Here is an 18,117-nt window from a genome sequence, read left to right on the forward strand (position 1 = left end):
TTTCTATGCTGTCGATTTCATTGCTATACAACGACGAAAGGGCTAGACAAATGACTAGAGTTGACCGTCCAATATGGAGCATTTTCAATACTGTACCATGTTTTACAACGAGATGCATTAGTCATCATTTCTATCTTTGACAGTACAATAAAAAGTTTTTCCTCGGTAAGAGCACCTTTCATGCCCATGGATAGCCAATTCACCATCATTCAACGACTTTTTACATCGGTCATCAAGTCCAATGTTAGCTTACCTCTTCATTCTTACTCCCAACTAAATCAATTTCTCTTGGTTGATTCGACAACATTGTTGTTCGACTCATTTCCAAGGTACAGTATGCTGTCTTAGCATCGACTGGATAGAAAATAGTCATCATCATCGTTATTTTAGAGCCTATGTAATGCATTTCGCCTTTAGCTGTACCAGATAGCAATCGATGGCTACACTATACTCTACGTACATACACAGTCTTACTCTTGCAACATTTTTTCCTTTATACTATCGAGAATGCTGGTACAGGTATCGTAGTGGGAATGGTTAGTAAACTCCAATAGGACGATGACTAAAATCAGTATCCCTTTGGTATACATACGACTGTTTTCTCCATAAAACAATTTTACTGTACTTTTTTTTTTTTTTATTATCCTTTGGCTAGTATAATGTAGAAACACAATTTCATCAAAATGTCCCTGACCGATAAATTGTCTCCAAACGTTGTTACAGTATGAGAGAGATATCCAGGTGTAATGGTCCAAAAAATTGAAAAAGATTTGAAAACGTCAAGCATTCTCGGCGCCACAGTTCATCTCGCATACAACGTCAACACGACGTCATTTTCACCCAATATTTTTATTTCTATCTTATGATGGAGAGACTCTATACTAGACTCGACTGTTGGCTTTGGTATGATTTCCTTTTCTTTCATGTATTCCTCCTCCTATCTTACGATAGACTCTATACTGGACCGTTTGCTTTTGATCCCAAGCACACCGTTGGTATGATCTCCTTTTCTTTCATTTACTTCTATCCTACGATAAACTCAATACTCGACTGTTTGCTTTTGATCCCAAGCATACCTTTGGTATCATTTCCTTTTCTATCATTTATTCCTCCTATCTTACGATAGACTCTGTACTGGACCGTTTGCTTTTGATCCCAAGCATACCTTTGGTATCGTTTCCTTTTCTATCATTTATTCCTCCTATCTTATGATAAATTCCATACTAGACTGGACTGTTTGCTTTTGATCCTAACCATACCGTTGGTATCATTTCCTTGTCTTTGATCGATTTATACTCGATATTGAACAATGATTTTCCATTCTCAGAAAAATGATCAACCACCATTGCAAAAATGCCCATAAAGCGCTATAGCATACAGTATACTGTAATGGGAACATGATACAGTAAACTTAGTTGTAAATCGTATCAATCATCAGATAGTGTGGATTGATAGAATTATTCTCGTTCACTGTCAGATATTAGCATATTGCGCTTCCATTACAGTATTGACTAACATTCATCCAACAGGAAATTTTGACTGATTTATCACTTTATCCCACACCATGCTGACTTGACGATACTAGTTAGAACGACAGAAATCACTTCATGTTCTCCCTCTCTCTCTCTCTCTCTACACTCTGTGTATACAGAATGCTGTCAAGAGCGTGGACAAAAAGATACCCATTGAGTGCTATCGAGCTTGCATAAGTTTGCCTTCTTGACAATCGTTGTTGTTGGATCGTGAGTGCAATAGAATACGTCCAATATCGTTCAAAGTGATTGCGTGCCATTCAATTAGGGTACATGGATGCAGTAGACATGGGCGAAAATAGCATTCTTACTATACTTGCCCAAGTCATTGAAATTGCATTCTCCTACTTTATGAATGGTTCCGTCTCTTTGTAAAATAAAGATACCGTCACTATTACTGTAGTGTCTTTCTTCTGTCATGCTATTCTACTTTATAATATCCTATTTATTGAGAATTTCTCCTGAAATGCCTACTCGTCAAACGCTAAAGGATATAGTGTTGGCTATTAATTTCATTTCATGGCTTAAAATTGCAACCAACCGACCAACTCTTCCACTCTCCTTCATGCTACAATACCCTGACAGTCTACGCTTCTTTTCCAAGACAACAATCTTGAAAATCAACCCATCCAATAGCTCTTCCCTAGCTTCAATTCAATATACTCTCGTCTTGACTACCGTTTATTCTAAATCCCCCCCCCCAAAAAAAAATCATTAGAATGCAATACTTGACCATTTTTATTCTACCATTCCGTAACACATTGGCAACAGCGAGGTATTTGTATGGCAAGTGTAGCCGCCGCCATTGAAAAGAAAGAAAAATCCATACTGTCCTTTGAGTGACAAGAAATGCTGCAATAGTGTGCATGCGCAGTGTCCACCACCTCTCCACAATACCCAAGACGAGGCATTTTCACTAGTTCATGTTTGATACAGTACTCTTGCCAGCATACAAAGACAGGAACGGCACGGCACGATCTTGCTCCACCAAGATCGTGGTGTTGGATCGGACTGTACGGATGGACATTGTCTCGGCAGATTGGGCCCTTTCTCGACTTGCCTAGGAGTTGGTCAATCTGCTGGCTGATGGATGATGATTTTGGGAGATGGATTTATATTGTAAATCTGCCCCAGAATAAAATCAAATAGTCCCAGTATGATAAGTCAGTGGAGTACCATGTTGGTAATGTTGTGCCAGTAAAGTAATGTATAATACGTTGTCAAGAAATGGAAAGGAAAGAATGATTACAGTCGGTAGGAACAGCTGTTTTCCCATCCACACAGTACAATCGTTGTATAAATATCCACCTCAAGCTGTACAGACAATTTCCATCATGACATCAGCAAGTTCCTTCGTTAGTGGCTTTTGTAGTCAATATCCACTCATAGCAGAATACAAATAACAAGAATGATGATCAACATACGAGCAATACCGTCATGAGTAAGGATGGTGATAAACAGAGCACAGTCAAGGGATCGACGAGGAGAACACAAACAGTCGTTGAAAATGCCTACAGACGATCAATTTGTCAACACCTTGAAATTGCCGCTTGAGTTAGCAACAAGTGCACGATTGCAAAGAGATGCAATCTCTCTTTTACCAACATCGTAGCAGTTGCAAAATACCAATCATGAGAAAAACAAGCTCATTTTGACGCCATTGAAGTTACCTATTCCATGTTATTGTTATGCCTCCAGGGCGACGTAACTGATGTCAATATCAATAAACAGATCCATTGCTATAGTAGTTTGTACAATCTACATTCGATGTGCGTCAATGATCATTTATTATTGCAAAACAACAAGCATTTCAATATCTTGATCAATTATACATTCTTATATTATAGGGCTTCCTTCACTGCCTAACCATTACAATCAAAGTCCTTGCCGACCCAAGCTGTGCTGGATTGAATAACAGTATTATTGACAAAAAAAAAAAAAAGACTTGTGCATTAATTAATTAATACGACTTAAATTGTCCACGACTGCGCTATGTTCAACTGAAAGTAATCCTACTACTGTATTGTGTCCACCGTTGTTTACCGCCTAACTACTGTACTAAGCACGGTAATATCAAGAATTGTACTTGTGCTCCAAAAGATACAAAGTCCTGCTGATTACGGTCGATTGGGTTGATCATGCTGAAATTGTACAAGTACTTGGCATAATTCTACTAACCAACTACGATAATCTTGACCTATTACGGCCGTATCATTAATTTATTCATAACAAGGATTGCAACGCTACCGTACGCAGCGAGGATAAAAATTCAAGCGGAAGAAGAAAGAAAAAACAACTGGATATCTTTATTCTTTGTAAATCCATATTGAAGCAAGACAAATAGAGTACACTTGAAAGTAATCGACTCGCTTTTCCTCTCCAACACGTAGAATATGCCTTACATCCATCTATAAAAATACAACCAGTGGAAAATCAAAGAAGCACAGCAGATACCCAAAAATATGAAATTATTCAAGCAATTTTAACGTAGTCTTTGGCTAGTAATAATACGTATTTTCACTCTCGATACCGAAAAAATTGATTCCTTCTTTGGCTATTTTATCCTATCGAAGCATTTCAGAATTGCTAACCTTAATCACCTTTCCTCAACTTGTTGGCCATTTTTTTAAAATCGCTCATTTCGGCCTCGACACAAGTCTATTTATTTCCTGATAACTCTTCTATCCATTAACTGTTTTAATATTACAATACAGTTCATTTTGAAAGAACTACCATCAAAATGAAAGAGAAACACAAGTCGAAAGCATCTGCTATGACAACCAGTGAAGCTGCATTGAACAAAAAAAATGGATTATCATCCAACATGTTAACAAACTTGACTAGTTGCTCAAATGCGACCGTCATGAGCAATAATAGTAATCGTGATGGTGAATACCCTCTAGTACCAAATGAAATTATTTCTTCGCCGACATCACGCTATAAAGTACTCCAATTCTTAGGTCGTGGTACTTTTGGTCAAGTCGTCAAATGTTGGAAGTATAACAACCAACAGGTGGTAGCATTAAAGATACTCAAAAATCTACCGTCCTACGTTCGTCAAGGTCAAATTGAAATTGGTATCTTATCCAAATTAAATTCTGAAGATGTCGACAAGTACAATTTAATCAAGGCTACCGAATTTTTCCAGCATCAAGGACACACATGTATAGCGTTTGAAATGTTGCATATTAACCTCTATGAAGAATTAAAACGAAAAGATTTCTCACCAATGACATTGCACGAGATACGACCAATTTTACAACAAGTTCTAGTTGCAATGTGGAAGTTAAAATCATTACGATTAATTCATGCTGACCTGAAGCCGGAAAATATCATGTTTGTTGATCCTCAAAATCAGCCCTTGAAAGTTAAAGTGATCGATTTTGGTTCTGCTTGTTACGTTTCCAAAAATATTTACTCAGGATACATGCAGAGCAGATATTACAGGTAAATGTTTCTATTGACAAATGATCAGTCCGCTAATCAATCTTTTATAGGATCAAAGAATACTTTTTTTTTTTTTTCACTATTGCTTATCGCTTGGCTATTATTTTGTGCTTGTTCTAATATCTTGTATTCGCGGTGCTTAATATTATTTTTTTAACATCTTGTAATGAAATGAATCATTGTAGAGCGCCTGAGATCATTCTTGGCTTACCGTACTGTGAAGCTATTGATATGTGGTCGCTAGGCTGTGTATTTGCTGAACTATTTCTGGGATGGCCGTTGTATCCCGGCTCTTCTGAATACGATCAGGTATTTGCATCATTAATCTAGCATACACGTACATATAATCAAGACATGTGAATCGATATAAAATATGGATAACGTTATTACAATTACGAAAATAAAACCTTATACATGTCAATTCATATAGATTCGATATATAAGCCAAACGCAAGGTCTTCCTCCTGACAGCATGCTCAATTGTGGCAGCAAAACGAAAAAATTTTTTAAGAGAGTTCGTTCGCCCGGCAACTGTCTAAAATGGCATCTAAAGGTACAAAAGGATAGCTCTATTTTTTCTTAACAAATTAAAGCTATAATTTCACGCCTAAATCAGTTACTAACCTCCCCACTAATAATTTTTGTCTATGCACAGACGAAGGCAGAATTTGAAGCAGAATACAAAACTGCTAGCAAAGAATCGCGCAAAGTCATACTGAACTCTCTAGATAACCTGATGACGGTAACTAATCTCATTTTTTGCTATTGTGCATAAATGTCATTCTATTGTGGATGATTTCACTACAGTGCTTCGTTATCGAAAATTTGAATTGTACAATTTACCAAGATTTATAAATGATGGGATCACTTGAAGTAATCCACTGCTACCTATTAATTAATTAGTTCATTTTTTAATCCAATAGTGACTTGTATGCAATATTTCCGTTGTTCCTTTGTACTAGATGAAAGTGCCATTTTTGATATTTTATGTTTTTAATTTCTAGCACAATTTTAATAACAATCGTCAATTTTCCGATAACGTTGATAAATTAGACCGGTAAGACCTTATGAATTAATAATTTTGCCATCAAAATTATACTACATAAGAAGTTCAACAAAATATATAAATACTGATTATAATGACTTACTTTCGTTGTATGCTTTAAAATATAGAGTTCAATTTATCAAATTGCTAAAGTTGATGTTAACTATTGATTCTGAAAAACGCTGTACACCAGCTGAGGCATTACAACATCCTTTTGTAACTATGTCTCACCTACGAGATTACCGGAATACAACTTAGTAAGTATACGGTATACTTAAATTAACATTACTGATCAAAGTTTTTCTTGGTATTTCCAGATATTTGTACAGTAAATACTGAGAGGAGTGCTCTGTCATTAAAACTTTTTTTTTTTTGTGTTATCTCTATAGCTACCACACTAGTGCTAAAAATATGACAGTAGCTACCGAGTGGAATGCCCTCGAAACAATGCAGATTTCACCATATGATTGCTACGACAATCGTTTTATATCACATGTTAATAACAATTGCTCTATAGCTAAAAGCGATAATAACATGGGCATGAGCTCTTGTCATCATGGTCATTTCACATTTCCTTTTATGATGCCAACTATCGCACCTCAAAATCATAGTGGTGATAGCTATTATATGAACTTTCCTGGAAATAACAATCAAAATAGTTTAATATCACAAGGTAATATTCCAATGGGAGGATCATTAGGCCCACATCATGCTCCAAGTGCTATGCCGATATATCCAACGGGTGAAAGTTACGGATGTAATTACTTACCCTCGATGGCTTGGCATTCTACTCCTCAAGCAAATCGTTGTGATTCATCGTCTTTCCAGGTAATATTTATCAAACTTCTACTATTATGCACACATTGAGCATATCATTGATAAAATTGACCTGAGATTGACATTAGCTGTTCATATTGAATAGGTACTCTCTGGCTGGCCAACAAATTGTTCCAATTCTATGGATGTAGTTGTTTCTTCGATGCCTTGGCAGATTAAACCATCTACTACTTGTATGTCGTGGACACGTTTGTCTGAAGATAACGGATACATATCGGGAGAGCCAAGCCCGATGAATTCACAAGATCATTTTGATAGTGGTAATGGATTACATGGTAGTCATCAAGGTATGCAGTGGAAGATGAATCAACTGATACATCCTGTCGAAGAGATAAGTTGTCATGGGATCAATCCGCAGTTGAATATGAATATTGCTCCTCACTTATGTCCAATTGTTGCACCTCAGCATTTGAACGGTTTCGATGGATGCGCAGTGATACCCAACAACAATAATTTGCAAGGCAAACATCACGATCGAGCAAAATGTGAATCTCCAACTTCAAATGATGGTGATTCCTTACCAACTCTTAGTAACAACAATTCCCCTTTCAACTGTTTTATGACTACAACTTGTTCTCAAAACACTGGCAATATGGTTAAGAGACAGAAGCTAGTACCTAGTACTTTGCCTCAAGCAGTGTACGGCAATGCGCCTAACCGTAGAGGTATTCCTTGTAATAATTCTTTTACCATGCCACCTCATAGCTCATCATTATTAACTGCACATGGAAGTGGACATTTTCCTTTCGATTTTAAACCGGCTACGTGTCAGTCAACGTTGCACACGAAGGAACAAAGCAATTTTCGGCCGGGATGCAACTTAACTCAAACAAACTATCCATATCCTAATTTTTCCATGTAATCCAATTTTCAAACTTGAGTTCTTGAGTGCAATGTAATCATTAGATATTTATCCTACACTCTGTGCTAACGTTTAACAATTTTAATAACATTTGTGCACGCCTGGAAACATAATATGGTAGGATCGTAACTGCTTATGCCGACTTAGGCTTCTTAGTGCTATAATAATTTATTGAAATTTTTTTGCCCAGTAAATGACGTAGCAATGACGTGATACACGCAATATAGATAGAGTAATTACTGTGGTTAAAAGTATATCATTACCTTCCTGCTTGGCAGACTGATATTCCTGTAGAGTGATGTAAAAAGATTTTGAAAGTATCTATTGTTTATTGGTTGCGTTTTTCCACTAACAATTCTCAATAACACTTGACTACGACCGAAATGAAATACAAAACAGTTATTAACAGAAACATTTTTGTTTAATTGGCAGAATTAATATTGTACTATAATAGTGGGAATGGTCGCAATGAATAAGGATTTTTATTAACCATCCAATGAGTTAATTATTCTACTAACTTATCTTTAACTTGGAAAACGCTTAAATGTAGACGTTGCTCTTGAATTGTTTCAATTAGCGTCTTACTTATTATTGTGAAGTTTGTAATAGGGTCAGTATTAATGACTATGCTGGATGATATATATAAGAAGTTACAATTGTATTAGGATTGACTAACCGGTTGGAGTAAGATGTTTACTGCGTTTCAGTATTTGTGTTGAATTTAGAATTGCCTGCTCAATGCGGGAGTATTTATTCCTACCCTGTAGAAGTTTTCAGTCAATTTGATAACATGTATTACGACTTTTGTCATTTATTGGCTTTGCAATCGATAATTGGCTATCATGGGTTACAACTCATTACAAGATAGATGTTACAATTTTAATTTATAATAATTACAAGTATAAGATGCTGCCCAGAGTATTAAACAGATGACTTATTTATGAATAAGCGAAAAAAGTTGCGGTTAATCAATAGTTATCGAAATTATATTGCGACAGTGTACTTAATGCATTTAATGATTTCTAACACTGTACAGTAATTATAAACTTGGTTATCCTTTTAATTGAATGTTCTCTTCAACAGCTAGAGGTTCTTGACAGTTGTATCTTTAACGTATGCAATTCCATCTGGGCAATTTTCATGGTTCAAAAGAATTGCAATGATGGCTGTATTACTGTATACTAACTTGATACGATTCACTTGTATGTACTTTAATGAAATCTTGTCAATCTCTTTCTTGTTTTACACCTGTAGAACCTTGATATATGCAATAAATCACAACCTTTCATGACTTCATGATCGTATGGTATAAATATGCGTACCTATGATCAGATTATGATTGTACCAGAACGTGCGAAATATTGTATTGTAGTCACTAAGTACAAGCGTTTTAAAATTATTTTTTAATACTGTAATAGCTACTTTAGATGTTTTGGTTCCTCTAAAGTAAACAATCAGATTATGAACATATACTGTACTGTATTAGCCTTGACAAATAGCTTTTTCGATATAATCCAGTTCTACTTCCCTATCAAAACTAACTATTGAAGCTGATCGTTATGTAATTAGAAAATAGCAAATGCAGTGCAGGCGAAAGGCGTTTCAGCGACGAGTTGTAAATTATAATAGTTTTACTAAACGAATTGAAAGAGCTCGCAAATTGTAGTGAGACTATTATTATCGAAGTATAAAACGAATAAACTTAGACTAGCAGTGAATAGATTGCGATTTACTTTATGCATTGCTATAATACACAAAATAGAGGTCGACATTTTGTTCTGAGGGTGTTCTTTACGTTGATGTAGGTGTGCTTGTACGTTATACGTCTACAATACCACCTATAATTATTATACCGTACTCGCAAGTAGATTTCCTGAATCGAGTAGCGCTGATATACGAGTATACAGTAATATAATGCAGTGCATTCGAGGTCTATGCAATGATTTTATTCATATCGATTGTTATTGTATATTGGTAGTTAACGATTAATTAAACTTTTACAATATTGATAATAATGTCATATCACATGTAGACCAAGTTAAGGAAGTAATTATGATTTCGTATTTGCATTAGCCATAGAGAAAGAAGAAAGTCTATGGTGTTAGCAATATCTAATAAAAATACTAATAAAGCAGTAAATGACAAGGTCAACTTGTCCAATTGCATATTCTTGAGGTATATACCGGGTAAAACTAGTTTTTAATATTTGCTACTACTAGTCGATATTACAACTTCAATATGATTAGAAGTAACTAAAACAACAGTTGATGCGTTTACATTTTTAAAGCGATCAATGTTAATGTTAAAAAGGCTTTTTCATAACTATGTAGACTCGTATAAAAGGAAATCAGAATACATTCATACAATTGCTGATAACTACGTATATCGAATAATAATTTAGTATTCCTAATTGAATAGAGATATTATAAAATGACCAGTATCTGAATCACTCTGTCTAGATGTGGTTGAATTTAACTTGATATCTTGTAGATTCTATAATTCCGGTCATCAAGTCCAATTTCTACAAATTTCTATTTTCTACGGTCTGTTACAATCTCGACAAGATGCTTCAAATCAAATTGTAATCCGAGATTTACGTAGATATCAGCTATTTCTTTGTATAGTACGATAGTTATAATCGATAGTACACTATAATATTAAGTTGATACTGAATGTTAACAAGGTTAATATATCACTTTATAATGATCCTGAGTTACTGAAAGTTTTTTGTAATCTTCTTGGTGTAATTCTTCAAGGAATTTCTTTGATGGAGTTTCCGTCAACAGATACTGTAGCCTAAAGCTACAGTCTAGAGTCAATTTTTCTGATATCAATTTAAGTCAAGTTTTTCAAATTAAAATTCTCGACATTGTATAGGGATCATCCAAATAAATATTTTGAATGAAACCTCTTTTAATCTCTTTGGTTAAATGTGGAGACCGTTAAAGGGATAATTATTCGCTCGAAATTTTTGCGTGTTTGGCTTTAGATTCGAGCATAGAGGATTCTGCGTTCGGATCAGATGGTATTTTAACGAGCCAATTTGCAAGTGCCTTTCCGGATTTTTTATCACTGGAAATATTCTTAATTTTTTTGTTGATAGTTTTTATTGTGTTTGAATAGTCACCCGGCAATTTGCCAAATACCTCGAGCCTTCGAATCAAATAGTCTTTTGCTTCCTCTAGTTTTCCCTGTTCTTCGTAGGCTTCTGATAAAGATAGTAAGATATTTGCGATATCTATCCTAGGTTCTGTATCGTAAAATGACTTCATAGTATCTAACGCATCCTTGAGGTAATTTGTAGCTTTTGGAAAATTCTTAGATTTGAGATATAAGTTACCAAGTCGATGTTTAGTGCGACCAATTTCTATGTGTCCTGAGCTGTAGATGTTGAATTTGATGCGTAATGACTCTTCGTAATTATCAAGAGCCTTTTTATGATAGGTATCAGCTTCGTCTTCTCGTTTACGTTTCCAAGCTTTACCATATTCCCCTTCAATTGCTTTTCGCTTATTCTTCCATAACCTGCTATAAAGCGTACCTAAGTAGTGGAGTACCATCGCCTTTTTTTCACCATCTTTTCCCTGCTCTAGGACATTTAATGCGGAAAGGAAAAAATTTTCAGCGATGACAAGATTTGATGATTTTAAGTAATAATTGCCCAATGCACAAAGGTCATCAACGTCTTTAACTGTATGTGAACTAGACAGTGATGCATTTAATTTGGTGGCATATCGCTCAGCTTCACTACATTTTTCGTTATATTTGGTGCATGCCTTCAATAAGTACCTATTATTATTCCTAATGAGATTAGGATCTTTTAGGTATAGCTCAGCCTTTTGTAAATAAGATTTCGATTCTTTACTGTCGTAGAGGTAGTCTAAATAAAATACTCCAATTTTATAGAGAATCACACCAAGTACTGGTTTAAAGCTGGTAACCAAAGCTTTACCTGGAGACTTTTCCTTCAAAGCATCTAGTGCTAGCTCTTTAGCACGGATCATGTGAGGCACTAACAGTTTTACAGTTCTTAAAGCCTCTTTATCATTTCGAATGTAGGGGGAATTGTCTTCTAAGAGTTTTAAGACATTACACAGCCAAGTATCTTGTGATTCATCCGATGCAAGTCTTTCGCGCACGACGTCTTGTATGACGCAATGAACAGATATGAACTTCCTACTTGCTTTGACTAAAGAATATTTTTTTAGGGTTGCAACTTCCTTATTGGTGGCTAGAAGGTTGTCAGCACCTTGAACTGACGGAACTTTTTTAAGTATCTCTCTTGGTATGTTGTTAGGGTTGAAATAGGAACAATAGTGCAATAAATCGCAAGCTGAAGATAGGCTCGCTTTAACTTTCTGAATACTTAGCTCAAATGTGACATAGACAGATTCATGTTCATCTCTCTTTTCGTAAAGGGTACGATCTTTTAGCATGGATTGCCTAGTAGATTCATATAATTGGCAGTAATGAGCGACGGAAATACTTGAGGCGCAGATATAAACACCAGCTTGAGCAATAGCTAAGGGTAGTCTGTCCAGTGTTTCGATGAGGATATCAATTTGTTCGTTTTGGGATTGGTCTGAAAGTTCAATCCCTGCTTCACGTTTCAGTAAGCAAACAGCATCGTCTTTATTCATGAGATCGATTGAGATTCCATTAGACCAATCTTTTGAGTTTAGGGAAGTTACGAGTACATGAACAACATCACGAGGAAGAAAGAGCTTGAGAGTTGTATAGCTCTCAGCATCATCAAAGATAAGTAAACTGTTTGGATTGTTCACAAACCAACCTTTGATTTTTTCAATTTTTTGATCTATGGAAACTGAAGATTGCAATAAGATGTCATGTTCTATTGCAAACTCTAGAAATTGTTCGCGTAGAGATTCTTGGCTACGAGCATTAAACCAGGCGATGCATGAGTAATTTGATGATAAATCTGCTATCGTTTTCAAAGCTAGATAGGTTTTACCCACTCCTCCTAGACCATAAAGTGGGACAATGACCCCTTGGCCCTTTTTCCCTTCAAATCTTTCGGAGATTGTTTGTAGATAGAGTTTATTCCCCACAAAGTTTTGCGCATCAAAATGTGGTATTCGCCATTCCGAATCAGCCATTGGGGAATTACGGCGAAAAAGCAGTAGCAAATCTTGTGGTAATGTTTCTCGGGTAATAACACCTGAATTCACATTGAACCGGGCAGTTTCTCGGTAAATTCGATCCCAAATCCTTTTAGCATGCTCCTCTGAGGAATTTATTAAGTTGGGCAGGAGCTGGTTTAACACGCTGGCAGTATCTTTACCCAATGAGTAATCAAAGTCAAAGGATAAGAGATTGAGGACTTTTAGGAATTTCCACAGGCGTTGGTCGGAGACTTTTGTTGATGTCAATTTATCTAGAATCGATCGGATATTTTCAAGTCTTTTCTTCTTCTCAGTAGCATTGTGTTGAAAACGATCGATGAAATCTTCTTCATTTTCAGAACATCGAGCCCATTCAAAAATAGGCTTTAAGTGATCCACCAGAACTTGTGGTAGGGTACCGGTGATAAAGACAATTTTGTCTTTCTCAGGATTGAAATTTGTAGAGCAAAAATCGGTCCAGGCTTGCTCAAGGGCATCTTTCGTTTGCTCGTCAGACTGGGTGAAGGTTAATTTATGCTTTACTTGAGCTAAGAGTTTAACGATTTGTTGATTGCTATCAGAGAAATAGACAACCAGATCGTCTGTTCGAATGCCATGTCTTCTTGCTTGCAATTCGATCTTACAACAATCAGCTCTTTCCATGATCGGAAATACCCCCTTCATGAGGAAAATAGCTAGAAAATAAGCTTGAACGTTTTGCTCGAATTGGTATCCGCCGCCACCAGTTGAAAAAGGATTGGAGACTTTTTTACTATCTGAAGCAGGTAGCATTGTTTTTTGATGTGGTCTTTTGTACCGTAGTGGATGGAGATGGTTTGTTGAAAAACTGAGATATTTGTAGTTGTTGATGATTTTGGGAAGCTCGTTTACTTGGACTTCAAGATGGTTTCATTTTTATTCCGATCAATCAATGAAAAGAGCCATGCCAGTTCTAACACAAGTATACAGACAGTATCGATGTCTGTACAGTATATCTCAAAATCATCTAGAATGTTCCATGATATGATGATTCTAATTATTATTCAGTTGTTCATTCAGCCATCAAAAATGATCGTTGGATGACATCATCGTCATCATCCATCTTGCTATATACTGTACGGCATGTTGATGTTCTTTTCAGACGTCGAAAAAGGGAAAAAACATTCCTGAAACTAAGGTAGAATTACTGTACTTTATAGGATTATGTAAGAACAGTCGAAGAACATACTCATCTTTACTATATACTTTGCCATGCAAAAGTTGCAAAACGAAAATAAACACACATGGCCATTCAACCTGAGTGTTCAACTCAGGTTGAATAATTTCGAATTTCCCACATCCAACTACAGTATGCCGCTGAAAGGGCTCTACAGTACGTACTGTAGAGTACAGTACAATATACTGCATGGTACTGTACGGTCTATTGTACTATAACGAACCAATTAGATCAGGCCAGATACACCACATGACAGCCGATGGAACTTTCATGTTATTTTCAGTCATCATTGCGGAAGTGATGGTACACTCCTTGTCCAAGCAAGTGCAATATGCCAAGTTGGAACCAAATGCACTAAAAGATTTAAAATCTTGATTGATTTTGCTAAGGATTGGCAGATATGTTTGGACAAAAGCATTGAAGATATACAGCCGTTTTAGCGGCATTTCTGGATACTGTACAGTATATCATACTGTGGAGAAATGACTGGATCTACAGTACAGTACTACAGTGCATTGCACTGTACCGTGTACAGTACAATGCACTGTCATGGCTGCTCAAAATTTCCCGCCAATATCCCAAAACAACTTGAACATGCCAAAACAAAGAGCGATATTGTGCTACCACCACTGAGGAGTGCCAACGACTGATGTCAGTATGAAGACTATCGGATGGACGATACAGTACCCTATCGACGACGTCTCTTCATACTAAACACGCTGACAAACTGGAATTGAGGTGCGTGGCCAGAGGTCAGTGTCGTCACGTCAGGCAAAACCAGCTTCACTCGACTACTACGGTCAACCGCTGCATTATCGTCACCCTACGAACGCGTCGAGCGAGTCCGATCGCCAAGGCAACTTTCTCCATTTCCTTCAATTTCTCCAAGCAATCTCTTCCAAAAGAAATCTTCCTCTCATTTTGGATCTTTTTCATAGTTGAAAACCAATCCTTTTTAGCCTTACCATATCAAAGACAGAGGAAGAAAACATGTGGAATAATAACTGTAAGGAGAATTAGGCTTGAAGTCAAGCAAATGTAGAGTAAAGCTAGCCGACAGCATGATCAACGTATCTTGATGTGGCCACAGGCAGTGTGTTGATCATTCGGGCAATGGATCCAAGATGGGAATCAGAATGGTCATGATACCCCAAATCATCATTTGCAGTATATTCAACGTTGACTGATGCAATTGCGGATGGCCCGAATGAGATAGACACTGCCTGCGTACGCACATCATGGAGGAGAGGCATTTGTATTGAATTTTAACAACGTTCCTCTATTTCTTCTTTTTCTATTTTAGATAGTAATAATAACTTCAATAACTATCAGGTAAGTCAATGTCTATCAAGGAACGTATAGGTGGATAATATCTTTTGCCATCCATGATGATCATGTCATTGTAGAGCTTGTGATATCGAGAGGATATTTTCTATCTCGGTGATGATTACATCAGCCTCAATTTAAGTGCAATTACCGCACAGTCCACACTTGAAGTTCTTCATTTCGTCATAGCACCTCTATCATGGTAATAGCATTGCACACAGGAGCGACAACAACTTCTCCATACCATTTGCTATGAACTCATTGTGCTCACTACGAGTAGATCCACATGTTACGCTAATATTTTGATCTATTGAAATAACTTGATGTTATACGCTAATTGAATTCAGGATGATTTACTGCATTTTGGAGATACTTGGGTGCCAGACATGGCGAAAAGCGATTACTGTAACCGCTTTTGTCAAGTCCTGGTTATTGTATAGGCCGTACCTGAGGGGATGGATGCACTCCATAAATTGAGATTGTAACTAGTAATACACATTGATCGAACAATCATAGAATTGAAAGATTGATCAGTATTCGTGACTCTATTACTATCTTGTGCTGTAGTCCATCATACTACGCAGAATACTGCTGATAGAGCCAAGTAAAATAAGTGTATGCGCGTCTACCAATATGCTGATACACACTCGTAGACAGTACAGTAGCGTTGTACCTGCTAGAATGAAGGAATGACAGTATACAGTATGTGTATAAGGAACAAAATCATGCATATTGCATAGTAGCTGCTGTTTAAAATCTTTGCGACAACAACGCAATGAAGCAATACTGTAGTCACTTAGAAATGGTAATGATTCTAATCATGTGCACTGTATGATATCCTTATGTTGCCACAGTGTGTGATTAGTTAGCAAAGGCGATCGAATGGTAGATGGAATGAGCTGTAATTGAAACGATCTGCACGGATCAAAATCCATCATCGTTTGAAAATCTCAGTAATTGCTGTATAATCGCAGCTAAATTGCTTACTATTTAATTTCCATATGAAATGACCGTATACTGCCTTTACAGTCCATGGATGTAGGTGGCGGAAGTAATTTCGGTGGTGGAATTAGTGGTGGTGGCGGCGGTTTCATTCAGGATCAACCTAGGGGTACTTCTGGTTCCGGTACTCCAATTTCTGGATCACAAGATAAAAAGGTATTGTTTTGATGTACTAGAGTGTGTAGACATAAATTCAAATTATGCCTGGTGTTCATTCTTGATGATACCATGGTTATCACAAGATATCATAAAAATCACTACTGACAATAGTAACATTTTATATTGCACATTTTTTTCTTGATTTGGATATTTCAACTTATCTGTCCATGGTACACTGTTAGAATACGAACAAGAACTCATTCGTTGATACCTGTTACCGTTGCCCAATTGTTAAAAGCTACAGAAGATCAAGGTGACACTTATCAAATTTCTGGACGAGAAGTTTATCAGGTAGATTGATAACTTTATCAATTCTATGTAGAACAAAATTCCAGGCGTGAGATTGATCACTACTATTAAAGCAATTGCATAAAATCCAACGGCATGAGCAATCTATGCCTGGATGTTCATAAGAACTAAAAAAGTCATCAAGTGTGCTAGCTAGTTCGAAAGAATAGAAATTTTTTTTGTATAGTATTTGTGTATAGGATTCCATAATAGGTATAGCATTATTTACTACCTATATGCTAATCAATATATAGCTTCAAATATAAAAATCCTGAATTGTTCAACATGATTAGATTACCTTTGTTGGCGTGATAAGATCTGTTACAGAATCGGCAGCTTATACTCAATATGCAGTTGACGATATGACCAAATCACCAATATCTGTACGTCGATGGGTAGACTCTGAGGTAAGCTGCAATATGTACTCTACACTTGCGGATGTATAGTATACAAGTGGACATTAGTCTAATAGCATATCTAAGTATTTAGATGAGGCAAATTATCGTATCTATAAGTAGCCTAGTTGCCAGCATGAATATGCAACTATTCGAACGATATAGTCTGAATGCTCTAACCAGTATAGCTTAGGGAAAAACACATCTTAAAATTCTCGAATTAAATCGGAATCTATCAAATATAACATAGGCTTTACCGTTTTTTTTTATACATTTTCGTAGGAGACCGCAAACGATCGTAATCGAAAATCTGATTGCAGGTCTGTCCACTTATAGCTCTAAGTAAACTACCACAGAAAATTTTCATCGGAAGGAGTTATATATTTCAATGAAATCAATGTATACTTATCTTTGCTTTAATTCTGATTGTTACCTACAGAGAGGATACATATGTTAGAGTAGTTGGTCATTTACGTGCTTTGCAAGGAGTCCGATATGTCATGGCAATAAATATTCAGCCAATCGAAGACTGCAACGAAATAACGTATCATATCTTAGAAGTTATACATTCACATTTGTTGCAAACTAAGGGCCCCGCTATAGTACGAATCTTTATCACTACTGCAAATTGATTTAATACATTGAATGTAAATGTTAAGCCTGCCTGTATATAAAAGATTACTATTTATCTTTAATATGTTGAACAACTTATTTGCAGCCTACGACCGAACATAAGAACACCAGTAACGTAATACAAACAGATTTCGCTGGAGGGAATGAAATCAAGAGTTTATCCGGGCTACAGCAGCAGGTCAATTGTTTGACTGTAACATATGATTTGATTGTAGGAATTATATCTATTGATGTCGTTTCTTATAGCAGCAA

The 18,117-nt window shown here is 36.3% G+C and overlaps 4 protein-coding genes across 4 annotated transcripts; 3 read left to right on the forward strand and 1 right to left on the reverse strand.

Annotated features, from left to right (window-relative positions):
• Nucleotides 1-4,356: 4,356 nt before the first annotated feature.
• TRIADDRAFT_32832 (uncharacterized protein) lies at nt 4,357-4,983 on the forward strand (the record flags this gene model as incomplete). Its single annotated transcript, XM_002117588.1, has 1 exon — nt 4,357-4,983. One exon carries the CDS (start codon nt 4,357-4,359, stop codon nt 4,981-4,983), a length of 627 nt encoding a protein of 208 aa, XP_002117624.1.
• A 167-nt stretch (nt 4,984-5,150) lies between these two features.
• On the forward strand, nt 5,151-5,309 carry TRIADDRAFT_32819 (uncharacterized protein; the record flags this gene model as incomplete). The annotated part of the gene is made up of 1 exon (XM_002117589.1): nt 5,151-5,309. The coding sequence occupies one exon, from the start codon at nt 5,151-5,153 to the stop codon at nt 5,307-5,309; it is 159 nt and encodes a 52-aa protein (XP_002117625.1).
• A 5,368-nt stretch (nt 5,310-10,677) lies between these two features.
• Nucleotides 10,678-13,638, reverse strand: TRIADDRAFT_61662 (uncharacterized protein; the record flags this gene model as incomplete). Its single annotated transcript, XM_002117616.1, has 1 exon — nt 10,678-13,638. The coding sequence occupies one exon, from the start codon at nt 13,636-13,638 to the stop codon at nt 10,678-10,680; it is 2,961 nt and encodes a 986-aa protein (XP_002117652.1).
• Nucleotides 13,639-16,753: 3,115 nt separating this feature from the next.
• On the forward strand, nt 16,754-17,864 carry TRIADDRAFT_32825 (uncharacterized protein; the record flags this gene model as incomplete). Its single annotated transcript, XM_002117590.1, has 3 exons — nt 16,754-16,840; nt 17,131-17,277; nt 17,676-17,864. Coding segments are annotated over 3 exons (423 nt in total), but the record flags the coding sequence as incomplete, so codon positions are not given.
• Nucleotides 17,865-18,117: the final 253 nt, after the last annotated feature.

This window comes from Trichoplax adhaerens, genomic scaffold, assembly GCF_000150275.1.
Source record: "Trichoplax adhaerens TRIADscaffold_26 genomic scaffold, whole genome shotgun sequence".
NCBI lineage: Eukaryota > Metazoa > Placozoa > Uniplacotomia > Trichoplacea > Trichoplacidae > Trichoplax > Trichoplax adhaerens.